Source organism: Falco peregrinus, chromosome 2 (assembly GCF_023634155.1).
Source record: "Falco peregrinus isolate bFalPer1 chromosome 2, bFalPer1.pri, whole genome shotgun sequence".
Classification (NCBI taxonomy): Eukaryota; Metazoa; Chordata; class Aves; order Falconiformes; family Falconidae; genus Falco; species Falco peregrinus.
The window spans coordinates 37,399,964-37,419,758 of NC_073722.1; the positions used below are offsets into that span (position 1 = coordinate 37,399,964).

The window sequence follows — 19,795 nt, forward strand, 5'->3', positions numbered from 1 at the left end:
TGTGTACTGAAAACTAGTATCACTTCCTCCTTCTCTTATGCCTTTAGTTCTGAAGGGAGGTTACATCAGACTCAGGTAATTTTTTTTTTCTTCCTTCATCCCAATATACTACCCTAACTTGTATTACAGGAATTTGCACGTATGTGTAATTAGGGTTAAAAAAAAAAAAAAATCGGCCTCGAAATCGTATAAACAGTCCCGAAGTGCCTACCCCTGAGGAAACACGGCTGCAAGCCTGCCGCCGCCTTGTCTGGTACCCAGCTCCGGCCGAAGACGTGCTGGCCACCAAGGGTTAACTGCGTTCGCTCTCCTCCCGCCCCGCTCCCCCCTCAGGCGCCGCCATGCCGGTTCCAGCCCGGGGCTAACGCAGCCCGCGGGGTACCGCTGGGCCTCCCCTCAGCCAGGTCCGGAGCAGGCTCGCTCGGGCGCTGCGCTGATGTACAACTGCGTGTCGCCCTTGCTAGAAGCGCGCATTCACCTTGCGGCAGGGCGCCTAGGTAGGAAGGGAAGGCCCTGCGGCCCGCCGCTGCCCCGGGCTGGGGCGCCGTCCCCTCAGCAGGCGCGGGCTGGCAGCGGCAGCCGTGCCGCCCCGCTGCGAGGCCCCTCCCCCCTCCGGCAGGCACCCGCCACACCGCTGCCTTACGGCCGGCTGGCTCCCAGCCCCTCCGCGGACGCCGCCCCTCCGCGGGCGGGCACGGTAACGACCGGCCGCGGCCGCTGCGCGAGGCGGGGCGGTGGGCGTGGCCGGCCGGGTCGCGCCGCCGCCTGCGCAGGCGCAGAGGCGCAGAGCGGGCCCGGGGAGCGGCGGGGAGCGCGGGGGCGATGCGGCCGGCGGGAGCATGACAGGTGGCGGGAAGCGGAGGCCGCGCGGGGCGGCAGGCCCGGCCGGCGAGCAGGTGGCTGTTAGCGGGGCCGGCGGGGGGTGTCGGGGTAGCCGAGCCGGCCGGCGGGGCCCCCGGGTTGGGGGTGGGGGCGGGGGCGAGCTGCCGGGGCCGCGGCGGTGTGGGGCCGTAGGCCTGAGGGCGCGAGTGCCGGGTAGCGCCAGGCGTCTGCCTGCCGCTGCCCTCGTTCTGGTTCGCTCCGTAGCTTTGCGGGAAGCCCGCGGACACGTCTCCGGCACGGGGGCCGCTCGCCTCCACCGGGGCTTCTCGCGGGGGACCCCCGCGTTCCGGGTGTGCGGTGGGCAGCAGGGGCGGCCGGGGCTGGCGGTACGGCGCGGTGCCTGGTGGCGGCCCGCCTCGGGGGTGACAGTCTGCCTCGTTGTACTGGCCTAGCGAGAGGAAACAAACCTTGGTTTTTGAAATTACCAATTTTTCTTTAAAACGGGGGTCATGATTCCTACCACTCCTGGAAGTGTTCTGTGGGAGTGAGGTAGTTGAGGTTACCGCTATAGCGGTGTGAGCGCTTGAATGGAGGTTTCGTAGCCTGTTGTGGTTTGTGTTACGTTGTTTTTTAAAACAAATGTCAAGCTACTTTTAAAATGCTATATGCTGTGAACTGCCCCACTTCATATCTTGAACAGCAGAGTAGTTCAGAGAGCACAGACTTGGAGGATTTTTGTTATGTCATTGAAACAAACATGACAAAATAGTATCCCTAGTTCCAACTGTTTGTAAAACACAAGTTTCTGGGGTGCAAGCTGCTGTGTCATTGGGAATGGTAATTTTAAAATAATTTAAAACATAGCAATCCCAAGGTTTAATCTTAGTCCTTTGACAAAATAATAAAAGTGCTTCGGTTGATTATATTGACCCATTAATATTATAGTAGCGATTTGCCATTTCATACGTATTTAGCACATGTCTCAGATAATGCACTTCTAAGGGATTCTGTCCAAAGTAGATCTTCTAATATATATGCTGGCTTAAGTAACAGCCATGAATTAATGGTCTTAATCATTGTTCCTCAATTAATACAGAAGCTTTGTAAAATCCTTCAGTAGAACAAACAGAAAGCAACTAAATGAACTTTGGGTCATTGTTTTTTTTATCTGCAGTGTGAAAAAAATGGAGACGTCAAGAAGAGAAGGTCAGATCAGGCAGATATTCCCGATAGTCTTCGTCAAGAAGCAGAAACATGCTATCGACTTAGGCTGCCTGAAGATTTCTATCAGTTTTGGAAGTTTTGTGAGGAACTAGATCCTGAGAAACCAAGTGGTGGGTTTTTAGATATTTTTTGCCTTTTCTAACTCACAGAAACAACCTGAGAGCAGGCAGACTTGAGGTGTCAGGTGCATTCTAGTGCTGCTTCAGTTTTCAAGTTAAGATGCAGATGTTTACATGAGTGTAAACAAGAATGCTGGAGATAATCACAAAGATGTCGGTACACTTCAGGCTTCCTAAAATATAATTACTTAAATTGTGTAATACAAAGAAACTAAATATTGTCTAACTCTGCCTTTCTTGCAAGTACATTTAAAATGTTTAGTATGGAACTCTTAGTTTCCTTGTATCTATCCAGGTTTCTAGTTCCCCAAATGTATTACGTAACAGAATGTGGCATCCCTGGGTGCTCTACATGTAACGGTTCCTTTTAGAATCCTAGAATGGTTTGGGCTGGAAGGAACCTTTAAAGGTCAATCTAGTCCAACCCCCCTGCCATGGGCAGGGACACCTTCCCCTAGACCAGGCTGCTCAGAGCCCCATCCAACCTGAACTTGACTGTTTCCAGGGTTGGGGCATCTACCACCTCTCTGGGCAACCTGTTCCAGTGTTTCCCTACCCTCATTGTGAAAAATTTCTTCCTTGTATCTAGTCTGAATCTACCCTCTCTTTTAGTTCAAACCCAGTACCTCTGGTCCCATCACTACAGGCCCTACTAAAAAGTCTGTCCACGTCTTTTTTTATACACACATAATACACCCTTTAAGTATTGAAAGGCTGCTATAAGGTCTCCCCAGAGCCTTCCCTTCTTTGAACTGAAAACGCAACCCTTTCAGCCTTTCCTTGTAGGAGAGGTGCTCCAGCCCTCTGATCTCTTTTGTGGCCCTTCTCTGGACCCACTCCAACAGGTCCACGTCTTTCCTATACTGAGGACTGCATGGCTGGATGCAGTACTCCAGGTGGGATCTCACCAGAGCAGAGTAGAGGGGCAGAATTTCCTCAACTGCAGCTGCCCGTGCTTCATTTGATACAGTTGCCCAGGATACAGTTGGCGTTCTGGGCTGTGAGTGTATGTTACTGGCTGATGTCCAGCTTTTCATCCACCAGTACCCCCAGGTCCTTCTCAGCAGGGCTGCTCTCATTTTCTTTATCCCCCCAGCCTGCGTGGATATCAGGGGTTGCCCCAACCCAGGTGCAGGACCTTGCCCTTGGCTTTGTTGAACCTCACGAGGCTCACATGGGCCCACTTCTCAAGCTTGTCCAGGTCTCTCTGGATGGCATCCTGGCCCTCAGGCATGTCAACCACACCACTCAGCTTGGTGCGTTCTGCAAACTTGCCGAGGGTGCAGTTGATCCCACTGTGTATGTCATTGATGAAGATATTAAACAGTATTGGTCCCAGTACAGACCCCTGAGAGACATCACTTGTCACCGATCTCCGTCTGGACATTGGACTGTTGACCACTACTACTTATGAGAAGTGTAATAACCTAACTCTTGAATGAGTGAAAGCTGTCTGAATATAAAGAATGGGTCAGCTTTCCTTGTCAGGTAAACTGTGTTTGACTGCTTGGATTTGTGGAAACTTTTGATCCTTGAGTGACACGGGAACTTCTGGTTTAGACATGCACCCACCAGAAGGTAAACCAGTTCATGCATTGCTTTTCAGATGCGCTTATGCCAAGTGTTGGACTTAGGCTGGTTGGACCATATGATATTCTTGCTGGAAAACACAAAAAAGCAAAATCAACAGATCTGAACTTCAATATTCATTGGAGATTCTTCTATGATCCCCCAGAATTCCAGACTATACTTGTTGGGGATAGCAAAACACAGTATCACATGGGATATTTCAGGTATTTTATTTAATATATACTCTTGCTAGACTGTAACTATGTGCAGCTCTTTTTTTTTTTTTCTTTTTTTTTTTTTTCTTCCCCCCCCTCCCCAGTATTTCAGAATTGTGTGCTATCACCAAATAAGAATCTTCCTCTTCTGTGATAAGGTATTAACATGTAGAGGCATGAAGCTGGGTTAATTAGCATTGATAATATACAACTGTGGGCTGGCTTCAGGGGCAGCGGGTTGGCCAATATAGATAAGGTGTAGCTGTGGCTGGTTCTGTTAAGGGGTTGGGCAGCCAATGAAGAGAGAGCAGCTGAGGAAGAGAGAGGAGGAAGAAGCAGAGAGAAGAGAGCGAGCGAGTGTGCATGCGTGCGCCTTGGGTGAGGAGAGACAAGGAAAAGGCAGCAGAGGGACTGGCCTGAAGACTATGTTGTTATGTGATGGTAAAAGACCTTGTTGCAGCTGGCTAGTTTGGAGAGTGCTGCGACATTAACACATGGGTTGATGTTTTTTATTAAAAATTATCATATATATTGGAATTGAAGACTAGATTTAAATATTTGTTAAACTACTTCCCCCAGCCCTCCAGAGCATCTTCACTTACTGATTTTTAACTTTTTGCCATGATAATTTGAGGAAAAAGTCAAGCCTTATGAAATAAAGGGAAAGTGTATTCTCTCTGCGTGTATTGATATACAAGCTCCTTTCAAAGCCATGCTGTAAGATTTTTAGAGCTTTTGATCTGAGGGCTTTGCTTGGTAGGTTTCTGAAGGACATGGCAGTATGATGCGGAGGCAAATTAATTTTACTTTGAAATAGGAGAAATGAACACAGCTTGACTATCTGTGTGTACTTTTTCATGAATAGGGATGTGCCTGATGAGCTGCCAGTGTGGGTTGGTGCAAATGAAGCCAAGAAGGGCTGTGTGATTTCACAAGTTGGTGATAATGTCTTTGCCGCAGTCAAGTAAGGTTCATGTTTACTTTTATTTATAAATAGTAAGAGTAGAGGAGAAACTGTGGTATGGAATAATGTAGCTAACTTACTATGCATCTTCCTTTCTCAAGAAACCCTCACTTATTTTCTGCTCCTGCTAGCAAGTTTTGAGGTACTGTCAAAAGCCTTAGTAGGCTTCTTGGCAGTGTTTTCCCTTTACAAGTAAAATAGATGGTATTAATTATCTCGTTCTTTAAATATATTGGCAGGGATGGGCTCTATAGGGAAAAAAAATACCTGCTGGATGTGTTGAAGTACTTCTTAAGTAAAGGATAAGTAAAGAAAGGGCACCTGAAACAGTGGTGAAGGAAATCTGATGAATAGCATCAAGCTCTTGTTCTTGCCTACATAAAAATACATTACTTCTGTATATAATGAATATCTACAAGAAGTACCATTTCTGACCTGGGGCAGGATAACGTTTATATGGATATGTAATTCAGTATGATTCATGAAGCTTTATGTCATCCTGCATCATGATTGTAAACAGCAATTTCATCACCTGTCAGTTAAAAATGGAAAGCTCTCTAAGGATGGATGTGTGTCAGTAAGTGAAAGCATACTGAATAGTTTCTGCAAAAGAACCCTTGTGTAGTGCAGAGTTAAACGAAGACATTTGTTTTGAAAGTACCATGATGAAACTCATAAATATGTATTTATGTGTGTGACTTGGGTGGCAAACAGTGTATATGGCACTGAAGCAGCAAACTGAGTTCTCAAATTAGAAAGATGAGCAGCTACTGAGGCCAGGAAAATCTTCAGCACTTTCTGGTTGCATAAACTGTATTGTAATGCAAATACGGATAGGAAATGCCAAAGTACTATCTGTGCCAAACTTTTTTCTTTCTTGTTGTTGAGAGGCTTGCATTCCCAACTCTATGTGTATAAATAAACCCATGACTGCTAATCTTCATTATAAGATTTGGAGGTTTAGTGATTAGAAGGCTATTCATTTGTTTGTTTTCTGTTAAGCTCTTTTAAGATGTGTTTCTACTGTTTGCAGATTATTTTTGTCAAAAAGACTGAAGGAAGTGACCGATAAAAAGAAAATTGCTATTTTGAAAGACATAGATGAGAAACTATCAAGAACAGCAAAAGAACTGGGTTATTCTCTGGAACAAAAAACCATGAAGATGAAACAGAGAGATAAGAAAGTATGACTTTCCTGATCCACTGGAGAGGACTAAGTTCTGTTAAACCTTTTTTTTTCGCATTTACTTGCCTGTTTTGTTTTTGGTTGGTTTGGGGTTTTTTTTCCTCCTTCTAGTTGGTAAGGATGCTTCATTTAGGAGTTCCCAGAGCTAATCAGTTTGCTTTATAAAACTTCTGGAGAGAGAAGATAAATACAACTGTGTTCCAAATAATAGGATTAAATCAAAACACTTTACTCTTGTAAACCATAGCTTGGCATTCAGTTAAAGGAAAAAAACAATAAGGGAAATAATCTAAAAATGAAAATGAATGGGTAGCATGGAGAAAACTGCTTCAAAGCGAAGATTCATGTAAACAGTTGGATCAGATCTACTAGGAATAGGACTGTTAAGGATGATGTGGTTTAGTAACAGAGTTTTCTTGCATAGCTATCAGAAATAATTATGGTGGGAGGTGACTAAACAAATGTAGTACAGCGCTACACAAGTGAGTACAAGGATTCCTAGAGTTCAGAACTTGACTGGAGTAGGTTGCAGTTACTTTAAAATTTAATACTTGAAAGTAACTGCTATGTAGTTTGAAAGTGAGTTGATGTCCTGGAGTCTGGACAGTATATTGGCTTTAGTCACCAGCAGTCAGGTGTAATGTCGTTTAGCGAGGCAAGTGATATTATGTCACTGTATTGACTTACGGTGCAGTATTCAATTTCCTCTCTCTTTGTTTAGGTGGTGACCAAAGCATTTCATGGAGCAGGCCTAGTTGTTCCTGTAGACAAAAATGATGTTGGATACAGAGAACTTCCCGAAACAAATGGTAAATGTCTTGTTTACTCTATTCTTCTGCTTTATTTAAGTAAACAACAGCCTTCAGTCGCACAGCTACTCTGCAAAAACCAAACTGCATTCATCTTTCCCACTCGGAAGAATATGAGCCGTGGGAGTAAAAGGCAGAAGTCTTGAACCATCACACTTGACATGAAAGTGTTTTCTTTAAATGAACCAGATGAGAATCAGTGAAACATGGTAAATTTGAAATAATAATTCCTGAGGTAGTAGTTTAGATAACCTTCTCTTTTTTTTATTGGTGCAGCCATGCAGGAAGTAGATCAGAAAAACCAATCTACATTCAGGGCTTTGTGGGTTTATTTCTTATCCCTCCTCTTCTCCCGGCATTGTTCTAACCAGAGTCAGTTCCTTGAGGCAAATTCACCACACAAATGCTTGTCCATATGTGGGGAACTGAGATGGAGGAGCATGGGGCAAGAATGAGCAGCAAAGGGAAGGGGGAAGCTTTTTCACAAGCAGCTCAGGGTGTGCCCACTTGGTCTTCCTCTTAGCATGACACACAGGTATGTTTTTGCCACGAACTACTTGTGTGCAATAATCAATTTTTTTATCCAAACATCTAAATATTTTTGCTTTTGTTTTTTGCAGCTAATCTGAAAAAAATCTGTAAGGCCATTGTTGATGCTCCTACTGATGATGAGAGACTGAAGGCCTTTGCACCCATTCAGGAAATGCTGACCTTCGTCCAGTTTGCTAATGATGAATGTGACTATGGAATGGGGTACGAACTGGGAATGGACCTGTTTTGCTATGGATCACATGTGAGTACTACAACAATCATACTTCACAAAACTGAGCATTATTTTAGGCACGGACAGGGAGTTGTTCTGTGTTGTAGATCTCTATTCCCAACTCTATTGCATAATTATCCCTAGGAATCACAAAAGTCTACATGAATTACGAAGGCTGTTAAAAAGTCACACTTGTGACCTCATTCCACGTTGAATTTAAAACTGCTTGTGTGAAAGCACAATCCTGCAATCCAGAAGCATTTAAACAGCATTTACCTGTTGTGGTTTGATGTGCGTAAGACAACGAGTTAACATTAGACTCGTAAAAATGCAAAATGTCTAATCCAGATATACTGCATAGCTGCAGCCCCCATCCCCAACTACTTGTATAGGCACAAGCACTCACACTCGACTGGATAAAGAAAGGGACTGACCTTTGCAGTAACCGCAGCTGAAAAAATGTGAACGCAGGTCAGTTGCCTAGCTACACTGCCGGCATGGCTGCATAAAAGACCTCCCACCAGGTGTCTCTGGTTCTGTATTAACAAGGAATCTCATAAATATAAGCTGATAGACTTACTGGTGCTTAATCACACATAAAGATTCTAGTCAGCACTTTTTGTTCTGCATTAGCCACTGCCCCGTTGATGAAAAGGGTCATGTTTGTAATGAATCCATGGCTAGGAAGTAACATACAAAAAAGCTTCAACACCAGTGCGATATTATGAACAGATGGTTATAGAAACACCCACGCAGAATAGCTACTTTTACTAAAACTAGTGTTGGATAAGGGGTGCTGCGAAGCATCGTGTAGAAAGATAAACATCTTGCAATACCAAATGTAGGCCCAGAAGAATTGTGCTAAACACTAGTTAAAATATTTAGCTGCTGAAATGAAGGAAAATTCATGGCTCTTTCCATATGCTGTTACATTAGTAATGTGTTTCTTAGATTCTCTACCCTGTTCCCGTAAGTTCCCTACAGCATCTGAGAATGTGTTGTATTTTTGTCTGATAACCTGCTGATTTAGGACTCCTCCTTCAGTGACCGTGCTGCTTCAGCTGCTTAATTCCTTCTGAGGTCTAGAAGGGCAGTGAAGGAAACGGTTACTTCCAGTTGGTTGAGTAGGTGGAGGCAAACCTCCATCTTTCACACTTCGCTCAGCATGTATGATTAACCACTGACGTGCTCCTGCAATGACAAATTATCTTTACAATACTGTGATTGGTCCTGATACCTATCTTACGCAGCAGTCTGAAAGAGCCATAATTTTGCAGCGCTTTTCTAAAAATAGAAACCTTACTACATCGTCTAGTTTAGTAAACAGAAAGGAAAAACAGTTGCTTCGCACATAACTGACACCACAGTTTGGTGCCAGCTTTTTTGCCTGCCTGTAGACACTGAGAGCTGCTTTGCATGTGTGACTAGAGCCCGGCTGTCCCCTTGCTCACGGAGCCAGAAGACACACTGGCACTTTAGCTGTAGCCAAAGACCTGGAAAGGGACTTAAACCTCTTCCCCTTTGTCGGGGAGGTGTAATGGACTGTCACGTACAGTAACCATCACAGGTGCTAATTGTGCTCTTGGCACTGGAAGTACCTAAACGCGGCCTGGGTGCCTTAACGAGTTAGCGTCACTTGCAGCGCTATAAATAGGTTTCCATCCCTCCCCCAGCGGCTGGGATAACCCGGCCCGGCCGTGCCGCGGCTGTCACCGGTGTAGCGCGGGGGCGGCAGAGGGAAGGGGCTGGGATGCGGCCAAGCCGGGAGGCGAGGCAGCCCCCCAGCACCGCCCGGTTGTCCCTCCCTCTCCCCGCAGTACTTCCACAAGACGGTGGGGCAGCTGCTGCCGCTGGCGTACAGGCTGCTGCGGAGGGACCTCTTCGCCGAGATCATCGAGGCGCACCTGGACCACCGCCGGCGGGAGGCGCCGGACCAGCTGGCGGCCTGAGCCGGGCCGGGGGCGGCGGGGGCGGGGGGCCTGTGCTCGTGCTTTTTTTATTCTTATCATTATTATTACTATTATTGTTAGGTCTGGGGTTTTGTACTCTGTGGCGGTGCCCCCTGCGGTCAGTAAAGCTTTTCTAAGGAAGGAGCCGCCTGCCCGTGCTGCTGCGGGGGTGTGGGGGGGAAGCGGTGGGGGGCGGGGAGGGACAGTGGCGTTGGGGGGGGAGAAGTGGTGGGGGGCGGGGAGGGACAGTGGCGTTGGGGGGGGGAGAAGTGGGGGCGGCGGCGAGGGACAGTGGTGTGGTGTGGGGGTGAGGTGTCCCGCTGCGCTCGGGCCGGCACGGCGGCCCCCGCCCCACGGCCCCGCTCCGGCCGCGCCTCCGCGGGGGGGGCTGGTGGCAGCAGGCGCCGCGGGCCGTAACAGCCGGCACTGGGCGGGCGGCCGCTGCACGTTTGCTACGGGAACCCGCGGGACCTGGGGCGGCGATGTCTCGGTGGTGGTCACGGGCTGGTTCGGCGCTGCTCCGTTGCACCCGGCTGCTTCTCCGCACCCCCCGAACCCCCCTTCCTTGGTGCGGGTGGCCACCGCTGCCGTGGCACGCTGCTCTGTCCTGCCGCACCGCGCCGGTAAAACACAGCCAGGGACGGCGGCGTTCGCTTCTGCAGCCTGACTGCGCTAGGCCTGGGCTCCGTCTGCTGTCTGGCTGAACTAACGGGAAACAAACAGGATTTAAAACAGCTAACTGACACAAGAGAAATGAGAAATTCAGCTGCAGTTGCCACCGAAACAGCCAGGTGAAATGATCCTGTTTTCACTGATCTGGACTTCTGAAAACAGAAGTGATTTTGTACAGGGTGCAAAGTGATTTTTGAGTTTATTGCTGCACTGCTCAGTTTTCCTGTTACTTAGGCCCGAGCGTTTTGCTCTCAGGCAACCGCTTGACCTAGCAGTCCAGAAACCAATGGAAAATGACATTTGCTCCTGGCTCACCAGGCCTGCTCTCGGACAGTGACTTCTATTGTCGCCGCTCAAGTGATTCGCGATGACAGTACTACTGACAGAAGGAACAGGGCACTAGCAACATGCTCAAATTTCAAAGCTGCCCCTACTTTTTAGCAAAGGACTGTACCTCCAAAGGCCCCTTCCAGCATAAACTTAATATAGAATTCACAATGTAGAAGTGCATTACTTCTGTAAATTTGACAACCCCACCCCTTTCATTCAACACAGAAATGTTTAATTTATTCAAAAATAAGCACAAGCACACAGAGACTTTAATGTTTTATACATAAGATAGGTGCTTTCTTGAAAATTCAGTCTTGCTCCCCATTACTCCCTAGGTTCAAAGAAGAAGAGACCTTCATATTAATGCCCTGTAAATTACACAAGTAACCAAAAAGTACTCACCTCTTGCACAATTTTTTATTTTTTTTCCAACCAGAGGTACTAAAAAGGTACTGTGGTAGAAACTACACAATCCTGGCTTTTAGACAGTAAAAGCATCACACGCTTCTATTATAAATCAGGAAGCCAACTATTCTATAATTAAAACAGATTTTTTTATATGTCTATTTTGGAAAAATATTATCTAGCACTGATCTGTTTGATTGGATTGATTTGGCTACTGATGTGTAGCCAAATACCAGGCAATACAAAGACTACATCTCCTCCTAAAATTCACTCTTTTCTTAGCTAGCTGCTTACTGGTGGTGTATGTAAAATTCCGAGCTGTTCATTTTCTCTCAGAGAAAATTAACACAAAAATCAATACAAACACCGTTTGCGAACAAGGAGAAAACATGACAGAACAGTAAGTGGTCATACAGAAGTTTTTAATGTTTGATTAAATCATCACAGTAATCAGAATTTTTACTGTAATGATATGCAGCTCTACCACACTATTATAAATAAAAACATTAAGATCAATATTAAATACAGCTCTAGGCAACATCACAGATTAACAAAGAATGCATTCTTCATGAACCAGTAACTGAATGGTTTAAAAAAAAAAAAAAAAAAAAACCAAGAAAAAATGCTGACACTTTTCCCCTCCCATCCACCACATTTTTTTTTTCTTTTTTTCAAATTTGTAACTTGAGTAAGGCCCTAGAAAGTTTAACATTAGAAATTTTTCATTGCACAGCACAGGCACACATACTTACTTTGTTATCAGAACCTCGCATTTATGTTTACCAGAAGACATTTTAAATGTCAACAGGGAAAGAAAGCTTAGCAGGTAAGAAGAGTAAACAGAGATGCACAATTTATTTGCAGCACTGGGGATCCATACTGAAATTATAAAACACAGCTGGGGTGTGAACTGTACTTTAATTCGGACAGTACAGTCTGTAGAATTAGGTGCAAGTTAATACAGTACACACAGCAGTGTTTTATGAGAACATCAGACATGGCAGAGGTTTCAAACTAATTTAAAGCAATTCTTATACATGTAGTGCATTTATAGTCTTCCACTGTAGAAAAAATTTAAGACAACAGAAATCAGCATCGCAGACAACTTCCAGAGCCGCTGTCTGTAAATGGGCCAAATTCTGCTCTTTGTGAAGTTTCTTCTGCAAAGTTTCTCCAGGCTTACGCAACATAACAGAACAAATTTTGAACTGCTAGCACTGACTTCACGTGGAAGGATACAGCTAGTTGCTGCAACACTCCCATTTCGACACAGCCCACTTCCCTGTTTCACTTCCAAACCCGTTTTTAATACAGGGGCTGATCACCATGAGCCCAGTGGCGCATTTCACTTTCTACTGGTTCCAGTTGCTGCAAGAGATAGACGATGAGATGTAGAGATGGTAGTCTTACACTCCAAAAAATTGGTAAAAATTCAGCAGAGCACTTAAGCACAGGCATCATTACGGAGCTTCCCAAAAGTACCAGAATTTCGGTTCAGTATGTTATTGTACTTCACATAAAATCATACCACGTACTTTTACTAAACAACAGTTAGGTAACTGTGATGAATGCCTTAGAGATGCCTAGGATTATTATTTTAGTCTTCGGTCATTTGTATTATTGGAATTTTTGCAGTCTTGTGGGCATAATTGTTAGAAGAAGGAAATTTTATCTAAACCCATATTATAATGCATAATTTTTGTCCGCCAGATTTCTTTTTTCCTCCCTACTTTAGGCTTACAGCATTACCTCTTTTCCTCTGCGTGTGTTCGTGATGGCGGTGGCTTGGTAAAGTGAATATGAAACAAATTAATCTAGTGACTGGAAAGAAAAATGTAAAGAAGTTAGGGATGTGTCAGTTCACCTGCTAGCATGCATGTTGCTGCTGATTTTTGAAGTCCTGCCAAAGTTTCAAGTACTGGATTCAGTTCTGCCCTGCTGCTCATCTTCTGTGGCTACGTATCATTTACACCTCTGTACACTTGAGGAAAAAAAAACCCAAAAACAACGAACCAACAAAACACCAGTCAAAAGCAATCTATTAATTATAGTTGCTTTCTTCCTATTATTTTTAAAATAAAATTTTAATATTACTGTTCCAGTTATCTGCTAGTAAAGGAAAAAGGAAATCTCAAGGTAACGGCAGTGAAAGTTACGTTTGAAAATGATCTTAGATGTATGTTGGATCATAAAGAAACTATTTTGTTTAAACCCTTCTAGTTGTAAACATTTGCTAATCCTCCATTACTTGCAGAGGATTATGAATTATTCTATAAAAATCACATTAAAAATGTAATTAGTTATGTGAGATATTAACTGATTAATATTTAATAATTTTAATCCATACAAATATAAATAAAGAATGGTAAAACTTCAAGAAAAATAATATACATTTAGTGCAAGTTATGAGTTACATTTCTTCCTACCATGTCAGCAGTGGAACGTCTTTTGTGGAGAAGGAAAATAAAAACGACCGCTCTCAGATTTTTAGGGGGGGGGAGGGGGGGGGGGGAAGGATCTCCAGTGTTGTAGCATGCAATTTTTACCAGATACACGTATACAGAATTGTTCCAGCTCTTAACTAGTAGAATAGCAGTATTCTTCCTTGTACTGCACAACATTGGTATATATCATAGTGTTTTCAATAATACAAAAATTGCATAAGACCAGGTCACCTTATCGATATTTTCTGCAGCAAAAACAGTATTTTTCTTTGAAACTCTAGTTTCCTCTGGTTTTAATTTTTCTCATATCATGACAGCACATGGGTTGAAAGAAGTCTTGCATGGTTCTTGCAAGATATTACCTGTTCAATCTGTTTTTGTCGCAGTGGATCTGTACTGCCCCAAGCATTTCATGATGTACAAACTTACACGTTTAATGGCACAAGAAACACCTCCCTTCTTGTGATCAAACCTCAGTAACTCACAGTACATCTCAATATGAGAAACAACTGCTTCAAAAAGGGCACACCAATTTTAACGAGGCTTTGTTACGGCTCAGGAGAGAGAGAAATAAAGCTCTTCTGGAATGTAGAAAGGTGACGTGTAATAATTAATACATTTCATGAGTTAACACAACAGTTTTCAATGGTAAAAAAAGGGCAAGACCTTTCAGTCTCCGTAAGATGGCTCAATTCAGAACGATCCCTCCAGAAACAGGGACTAGTAACACATCTCTTCAATGCTGAAGTACCAGGCTGGGGCTGGAGAACTGCGCCACCTCGCATGGCTCACCCACTGCACTATCATGGCAGACCTGACGTCTCCGGACGCATCCAGTGCAGGACAGCAGCTCTCCCTTCCCATGCTCCCATCCGCCTTCCTCCTCGCCACATTCTCCCCCAGACCAACTCCTGATTTCCAGCAGCACTGTTATGCAAAAACCCAGCTCTCAGCTCTGATTTTAGAAGTATCTCCCAGACTAAAGTGTTGTGCTATTCAACAAATGAACCTCCTCTTCCGTTTCCTCTCTCTCCTCAGCTATGGGTTTCAGTTGAACATTATTGAGGCGGGGTCTTGGTTTGCCGTCTGGGCCATATGACGGAGGATATCTTTTTTTGTTATAATGCCAAGGAGGCGCCTGAAAAGCATAAACGGAAGATCAATATTAATCCAAGCAGGAAAATAATAAAGCAGAACAAATCTGTAGCCAAGTCCTTTTTGTTGACAGGAATGGAGCACAATTAAACCAGCCTCATTTTCTTATTTAAACAAAAACATTTTATTCATCAAAATGTTGAGGAACCACCGGTTTGTTAAAAGACAGCGATGCTGAGACACCATATCAGATGGTCTCTGACAGCTGTAGTCTGTTTTAATGAAATACAAGTGATACGAGTAGAGCCCATGACAATTTTTATTTCACTTTTTGTTTCTACAAAAATGAAATTTTGATTAGCGTATGCCAACAAAAAAGTAACAGAGAGGGACAAAGAAAAGAAGAGGTATGAAAAAGAAGTGATATTGATCCCATTTCATAAGGGAGGCATGTTCCAGCCTAGCCATCAGAAGTGACATATTGCTTGATGGCCCAAAATCCTAACAACAAATCAAACTCCCCTTCCCTCTGTTTTTAAATTGTAACGATCCTTCCAGTCTGACAGACTGGCTCAGACTGAATGTATTCATAGGAGCACGCTGTATCGGCCATGAAACTTTTGTAAAATAAACAGCAGTTAACTGGTTTTTGGAGTTCACAGCTTTAGAAAATAAATTGCTAACAATAAAAGAAAATTTTCCTTTTCCAATTTAGATACTGTGCTCTTATGACAGGGTCTTCATAGCTTTTAAAGTTACAAATCTGCAAAATTTCAAAAAGGGTGAGACTGTCCAAAAGGATAATATCACAGGAGAAGCAAAGAGCAGAATGGATGAGCTGCTGCCCTTGTTATTCTGGTTAGTACATTTCGTTTTGTCTTATTAAAGGACGCATGAAATACTTGTGAAATATTAGCATAAAATGAGAATGTAATTAGCATGTTTTGCACGTAAGCAGTTAAACTTGGTGGGTATGTTTAGTAGAGATGTAACTAGCAACCCATGTCCAAATTAAGACAAGGTCTACCATCTACCTAAGGTTAGTTCACAACATCATGGTTAAAACAGTACCTAGATTCTGAAGTCAACAGTCAAACACAGTAGCATGCCACTTGGTGGCTTAGGGTATCACTGAACAGTTTATAAAGGAGTACATTAATTGCTGTAGGTAACAGCAGCAGAATCACAGGACTTTACTAAAAATAAAGAGTACTTTTGAAAAACGTTGATAAAGGGAAGATCTAATGCTACAATACATTAAAGACACGCTTGGCTTTGCTTCTCAAAAGATGTGATACTTTGCTACTTAACAGCTATTTAAAGCTGTCAAGATCAAAAAAAGAGATTGGCATAGACAAAAATCTTAATTTGCATTAGGCAGGGAAAAAGTATCCCTAGCTGTGTGCTTTCCCACCTGGGGAAATCAGCAGATCCAACTAGATGGATCTATGTGATCTCAAGAACAAAAATACCAGAAAGTCTATTGTTTACGTTCCTTTAATGTTGTGACTAACAAGTCTGTCCACGTTAACAGCTTGATTTCTACAAAAGGATTTTGCACATAGTTTTATGGTTTAATACAAACTTTTAGCATAAGATGATTTCATTGTTCAGTTGATGACATAAAGGCCCTGAACAGTTCACAAGTTTCATGCTTCCTGACTTCTAATGTGTCTAATTATGAGATCTGATATATCTAATCACCAAGGGTTCGACGTGCTGCTTTAGTTGCTCGAGATGCTCTAATATGTTCTTCTTTGTGATGATCCCCAAGACAATCCTGAAACAGATCATGTTATGCTAATAACTGTGTGTGAAATAAAATAAAAAAAAGTTCTAATCACAATGAAAAAGGATTAGAGCAAAACTAAAAAAAATAAATTAAAATTAAAAAAAAAAAGGTTGCAGGAAAGCTAATGAGATAATTAAATGAAAAATGATTTGAAAATCACTACCCTTTCCCAGACACTGCTTTTTTTTCTTTTTCTCCCAAAATGCTGAACACAACTGGATCTTCAACCACCCCAGAGCAGTACGTTTCTCAAATCAAGCACACATCAGGGAAGCACACTTCATCCCTTCCCCCCCAGATTCCTATCTCTTCAGGTTTTAGAGGCACTGAAAACTAAAATCCACTTCATTTCCTTTGTTTAATTAGTTATTTTCCCCCACACATACAGATAATTATTTGCATTTTAACAAGCCACCGCAGAGAGAACAAAGTAGTAAGTCTGTTAAGTCATAGCAATTGAGGTTTGAAGCTGCACTATAGAGCAGGGCTATGTGGTGTCCCTACAGACAGACAAATTCACACAGATTTCTCATTCATAACAGTATATGTCAAGAGCAACTCCCTGGAATGGATATTCTGGTACAAATTAGGAAGAGTGAGACTCAGTCTCTCCCCCACCCACCCCCTCAGCACCAATTCCTGCACAGTTCCTATTCCAATCTGGATCAGAACCAGTAAGCTGATAATGTGTCTTTATGTGAGCATATTCAATCTGCAGGAAATTTGCTAAAATATACATTAGTCCTTGATGTTCACATGGCTGTATGCCGTGCCTAAATACCACTAGTACTAGTAGTTACTATCTGATCTTGTTGTAATGGACAGCGTGCTCATGGAATATCACAGCTTTGTAAACTGAAGTAGGACAACAAATATGAATGTTCGAAAACATCAAATCATTAAAGCCATCCATACTTGCTGCTACCTTATTGTAAAAGTTAAAAATTTATAGTACAGTTTGACATAGCTTTGCATGATTAATCTTTAGTTGATTTTAACATCAATGTTAATGTTTGAGCTCTCAACCAGAACAGAAACTAAGAAAAAAAGTCATCATAGTAAATATTCTTCATTGAAGTTTTATCAGTTCAAATTCACCCCCCCAAAACAAGAATAACTGCATGTCTGCACTGACTTCTAAGTGTCAGATCATGATGTCCTTTCCCCATCAGAGAAAGGTTTTAACAGTCATTTATGCTTCTGAAAACATCTATCTGCCATTCAATACAGGGATGCATTGAAGAAGAAAAACCAGGAGAACATTTAAAATAAATTTGTTTTAAAATAAATCTGAAAAAATAAACTTGGGGACTAATGCGTTATTTAAATATTTGACACTTAGAGCAGCAGTCCTTTTGCCCACAGCAAAACAAAGTCAGTCCCACCCATATTTCAGGTTTCTTGGGTTTTGTCCTATGGACATTGATCCTAAATAACGTGCGTTAGCAGACAATGTTTCATTCCCCAGGTGCCTTAAAAGACATGCTAAAGAGAAAGCAAGATACTATGGTAGGAGCTGCAATGTCATGTGTCAAGTGTTTAACACAAGAGATACAGGAAAGCAGAATGTTAAAGCAACAGCTACACAGAAAAAGATCATGTAACAAACAAACAAACAAAAAAAAAAAAAAGAGTAGCGTTTTAGGTAAGAGGCAATTATATATAAACATCTCTGTTTCCATCTGTTTCCATGTCTAAGGCTGATTAATTTAGTGGGTTGACATGACAACTCCCTACAGTTTCATTTACAAACATTCTAAATCTTAAAATTACTTTATTGAAATATTTTGAAGTGTAGAAACAAAAGTTGCAGACTGAAGTTCCAGAACCAGTAGCAGTTATTTAGTTGTTAGTATTCCAAAAACAAGAGTTTGGTGGTAATAACCATCACTCCAGAAGAGGAGATACTGACTGGATCGTTTTCTCCCTTACTTTTTATGAACCCAGATATTTGTAGACATTCGATAGCTGACACATTGCACATTGCCAAAACATCTATAAGAACAAGGAAATACTTAGACTGTGCACCACGCAAGACTGATTTTTATGAGACAAGTTGTGTCTCCTCCACATTTAAGTTAAACACACAAAACTTGCTGAATGAATGCTAATTATTAACCAAACATCTTTAAATGACTGAATTCACCTGCCTGCTTACTTGGAATACAAGGGAGGAGTAAGAATTTAAGAGAGGTGCCACAGCACGATGCCTTCTTAACAGAAGTTAGGGTCCTCAGTTGCAGCACCAAACCTATGGGTTCAAATACCGTGATCCTGGAATATATCCGGGTTCAAATACTCTGATCCTGGAAATGCAAATTACCGTACCTAACAAAATGAACAGCATTGCTGCCACTTTACTCACCCGTTGTGTGTTACAAGGCACTGCCTCAGACCCAGCTTCCGGAAAATATCCACCACTATTTCCATTGGTGTGTGGTCTGTCACGGTGAAAGGGCTCATGTCAAGTATGCTTCTAAGTTTCAAAGGTCGAGGGCTTTCTGCTGGAAGCGATGGGGTATGCTGGGCAAAACAGACCCTGGAACTGCCAACAATCCCTTCCTGCTTCTTTCTAGCACTTTCTTTAAGAATAAGAGAGGAGGGGAGAAAACAGCAGAGGAAGAATTTACATTCTTGGAGTAAGACAAGTTAGTGCAAACAGACAGATCAATCAACACTACCATACTGATGTTATTCTCTACACATCGATATTCTGATACATGCTATTTCAATGTGTTTCTATAGTCACTGCTTTATCCCTAAGAAGTGTTGGTACAGAAATCACAAAAGCTGTCTACCATACAGCTCTGGCCATTCTTCGGCTACCAACGTTCTCACTCCAATAACTAACTTCTATTTACTATGAAGAGGTGGAAAGACATCAAAAATAACATGTAGGAAGCACACAGACGACTGCTGAAGAAACTGTCCAGGGCAAAACAATCTCAATTGACAGCTCCCCTGTCATGATTCCAACAGCTGTAAATATTGTTGGTTTGAAACCAAGGTTCCCATTTCTGATCACTCTGGAAGCGCTGTCTTCTTGTTTATAATGAATTTATTTACCTTCTGGGAACAGGATCCTCCTCCTTTTCACATCTTCATCACCTTGGTGACAACCGCATCCTTCCCTCTACCCCAAACTATTTTACACAAAACGATTCTCTCAAGCCAGCCAAAATCCAAGACTAAGCAACTTGCACTACGCAATCTCAGCAGCCGAAATGAGTCTTACCTGTGGAAGTCTATTATTAGAAGAATGTTTAGCTATTCTCTCATTTACTCTTAAGTAAATGCAAACTTAAACTAGTATGCTGTCCATAACAATTTCCAAGTTTTGGACATTTCCTATACAACCTACATAGTGTCATACCATAGTATACACAGTATGAAGACCACAAGCAAAATTTTCACTGAAGTAAACAGTGTTGTGTTCA

General features: G+C 42.8%; 2 protein-coding genes across 8 annotated transcripts in view; one reads left to right on the forward strand and one right to left on the reverse strand.

Annotated features, from left to right (window-relative positions):
* The first annotated feature begins 416 nt into the window (after window positions 1-416).
* Window positions 417-9,762, forward strand: LOC101912167 (histone PARylation factor 1). Of its 2 annotated transcripts, none has more exons than XM_055797368.1 (8): window positions 417-697; window positions 1,997-2,156; window positions 3,772-3,958; window positions 4,815-4,913; window positions 5,947-6,097; window positions 6,821-6,908; window positions 7,529-7,701; window positions 9,489-9,762. In XM_055797368.1, the coding sequence occupies exons 1-8, from the start codon at window positions 437-439 to the stop codon at window positions 9,618-9,620; spliced, it is 1,251 nt and encodes a 416-aa protein (XP_055653343.1). In that variant the 5' UTR covers window positions 417-436; the 3' UTR covers window positions 9,621-9,762. The 2 variants fall into 2 exon arrangements, with proteins under 2 accessions (XP_055653343.1, XP_055653342.1); XM_055797367.1 differs by lacking the exon at window positions 417-697 and adding an exon at window positions 781-896.
* A 1,670-nt stretch (window positions 9,763-11,432) lies between these two features.
* Window positions 11,433-19,795, reverse strand: part of CLCN3 (chloride voltage-gated channel 3) — a 70,841-nt gene continuing 62,478 nt past the window's right edge. For 4 of the 6 annotated variants that reach the window (XM_055795036.1, XM_055795038.1, XM_055795035.1 and 1 more), the window contains 3 exons: window positions 18,724-18,940; window positions 16,271-16,346; window positions 11,433-14,609 (listed from right to left, as the gene is read on the reverse strand). In XM_055795036.1, coding sequence (XP_055651011.1) covers window positions 14,451-14,609; window positions 16,271-16,346; window positions 18,724-18,940 — 452 coding nt within the window. In that variant the 3' untranslated portion in view covers window positions 11,433-14,450. The remainder of the gene's footprint in view (window positions 14,610-16,270; window positions 16,347-18,723; window positions 18,941-19,795) is intronic. The other 2 variants (XM_055795037.1, XM_027789620.2) reach the window with 1 other exon arrangement.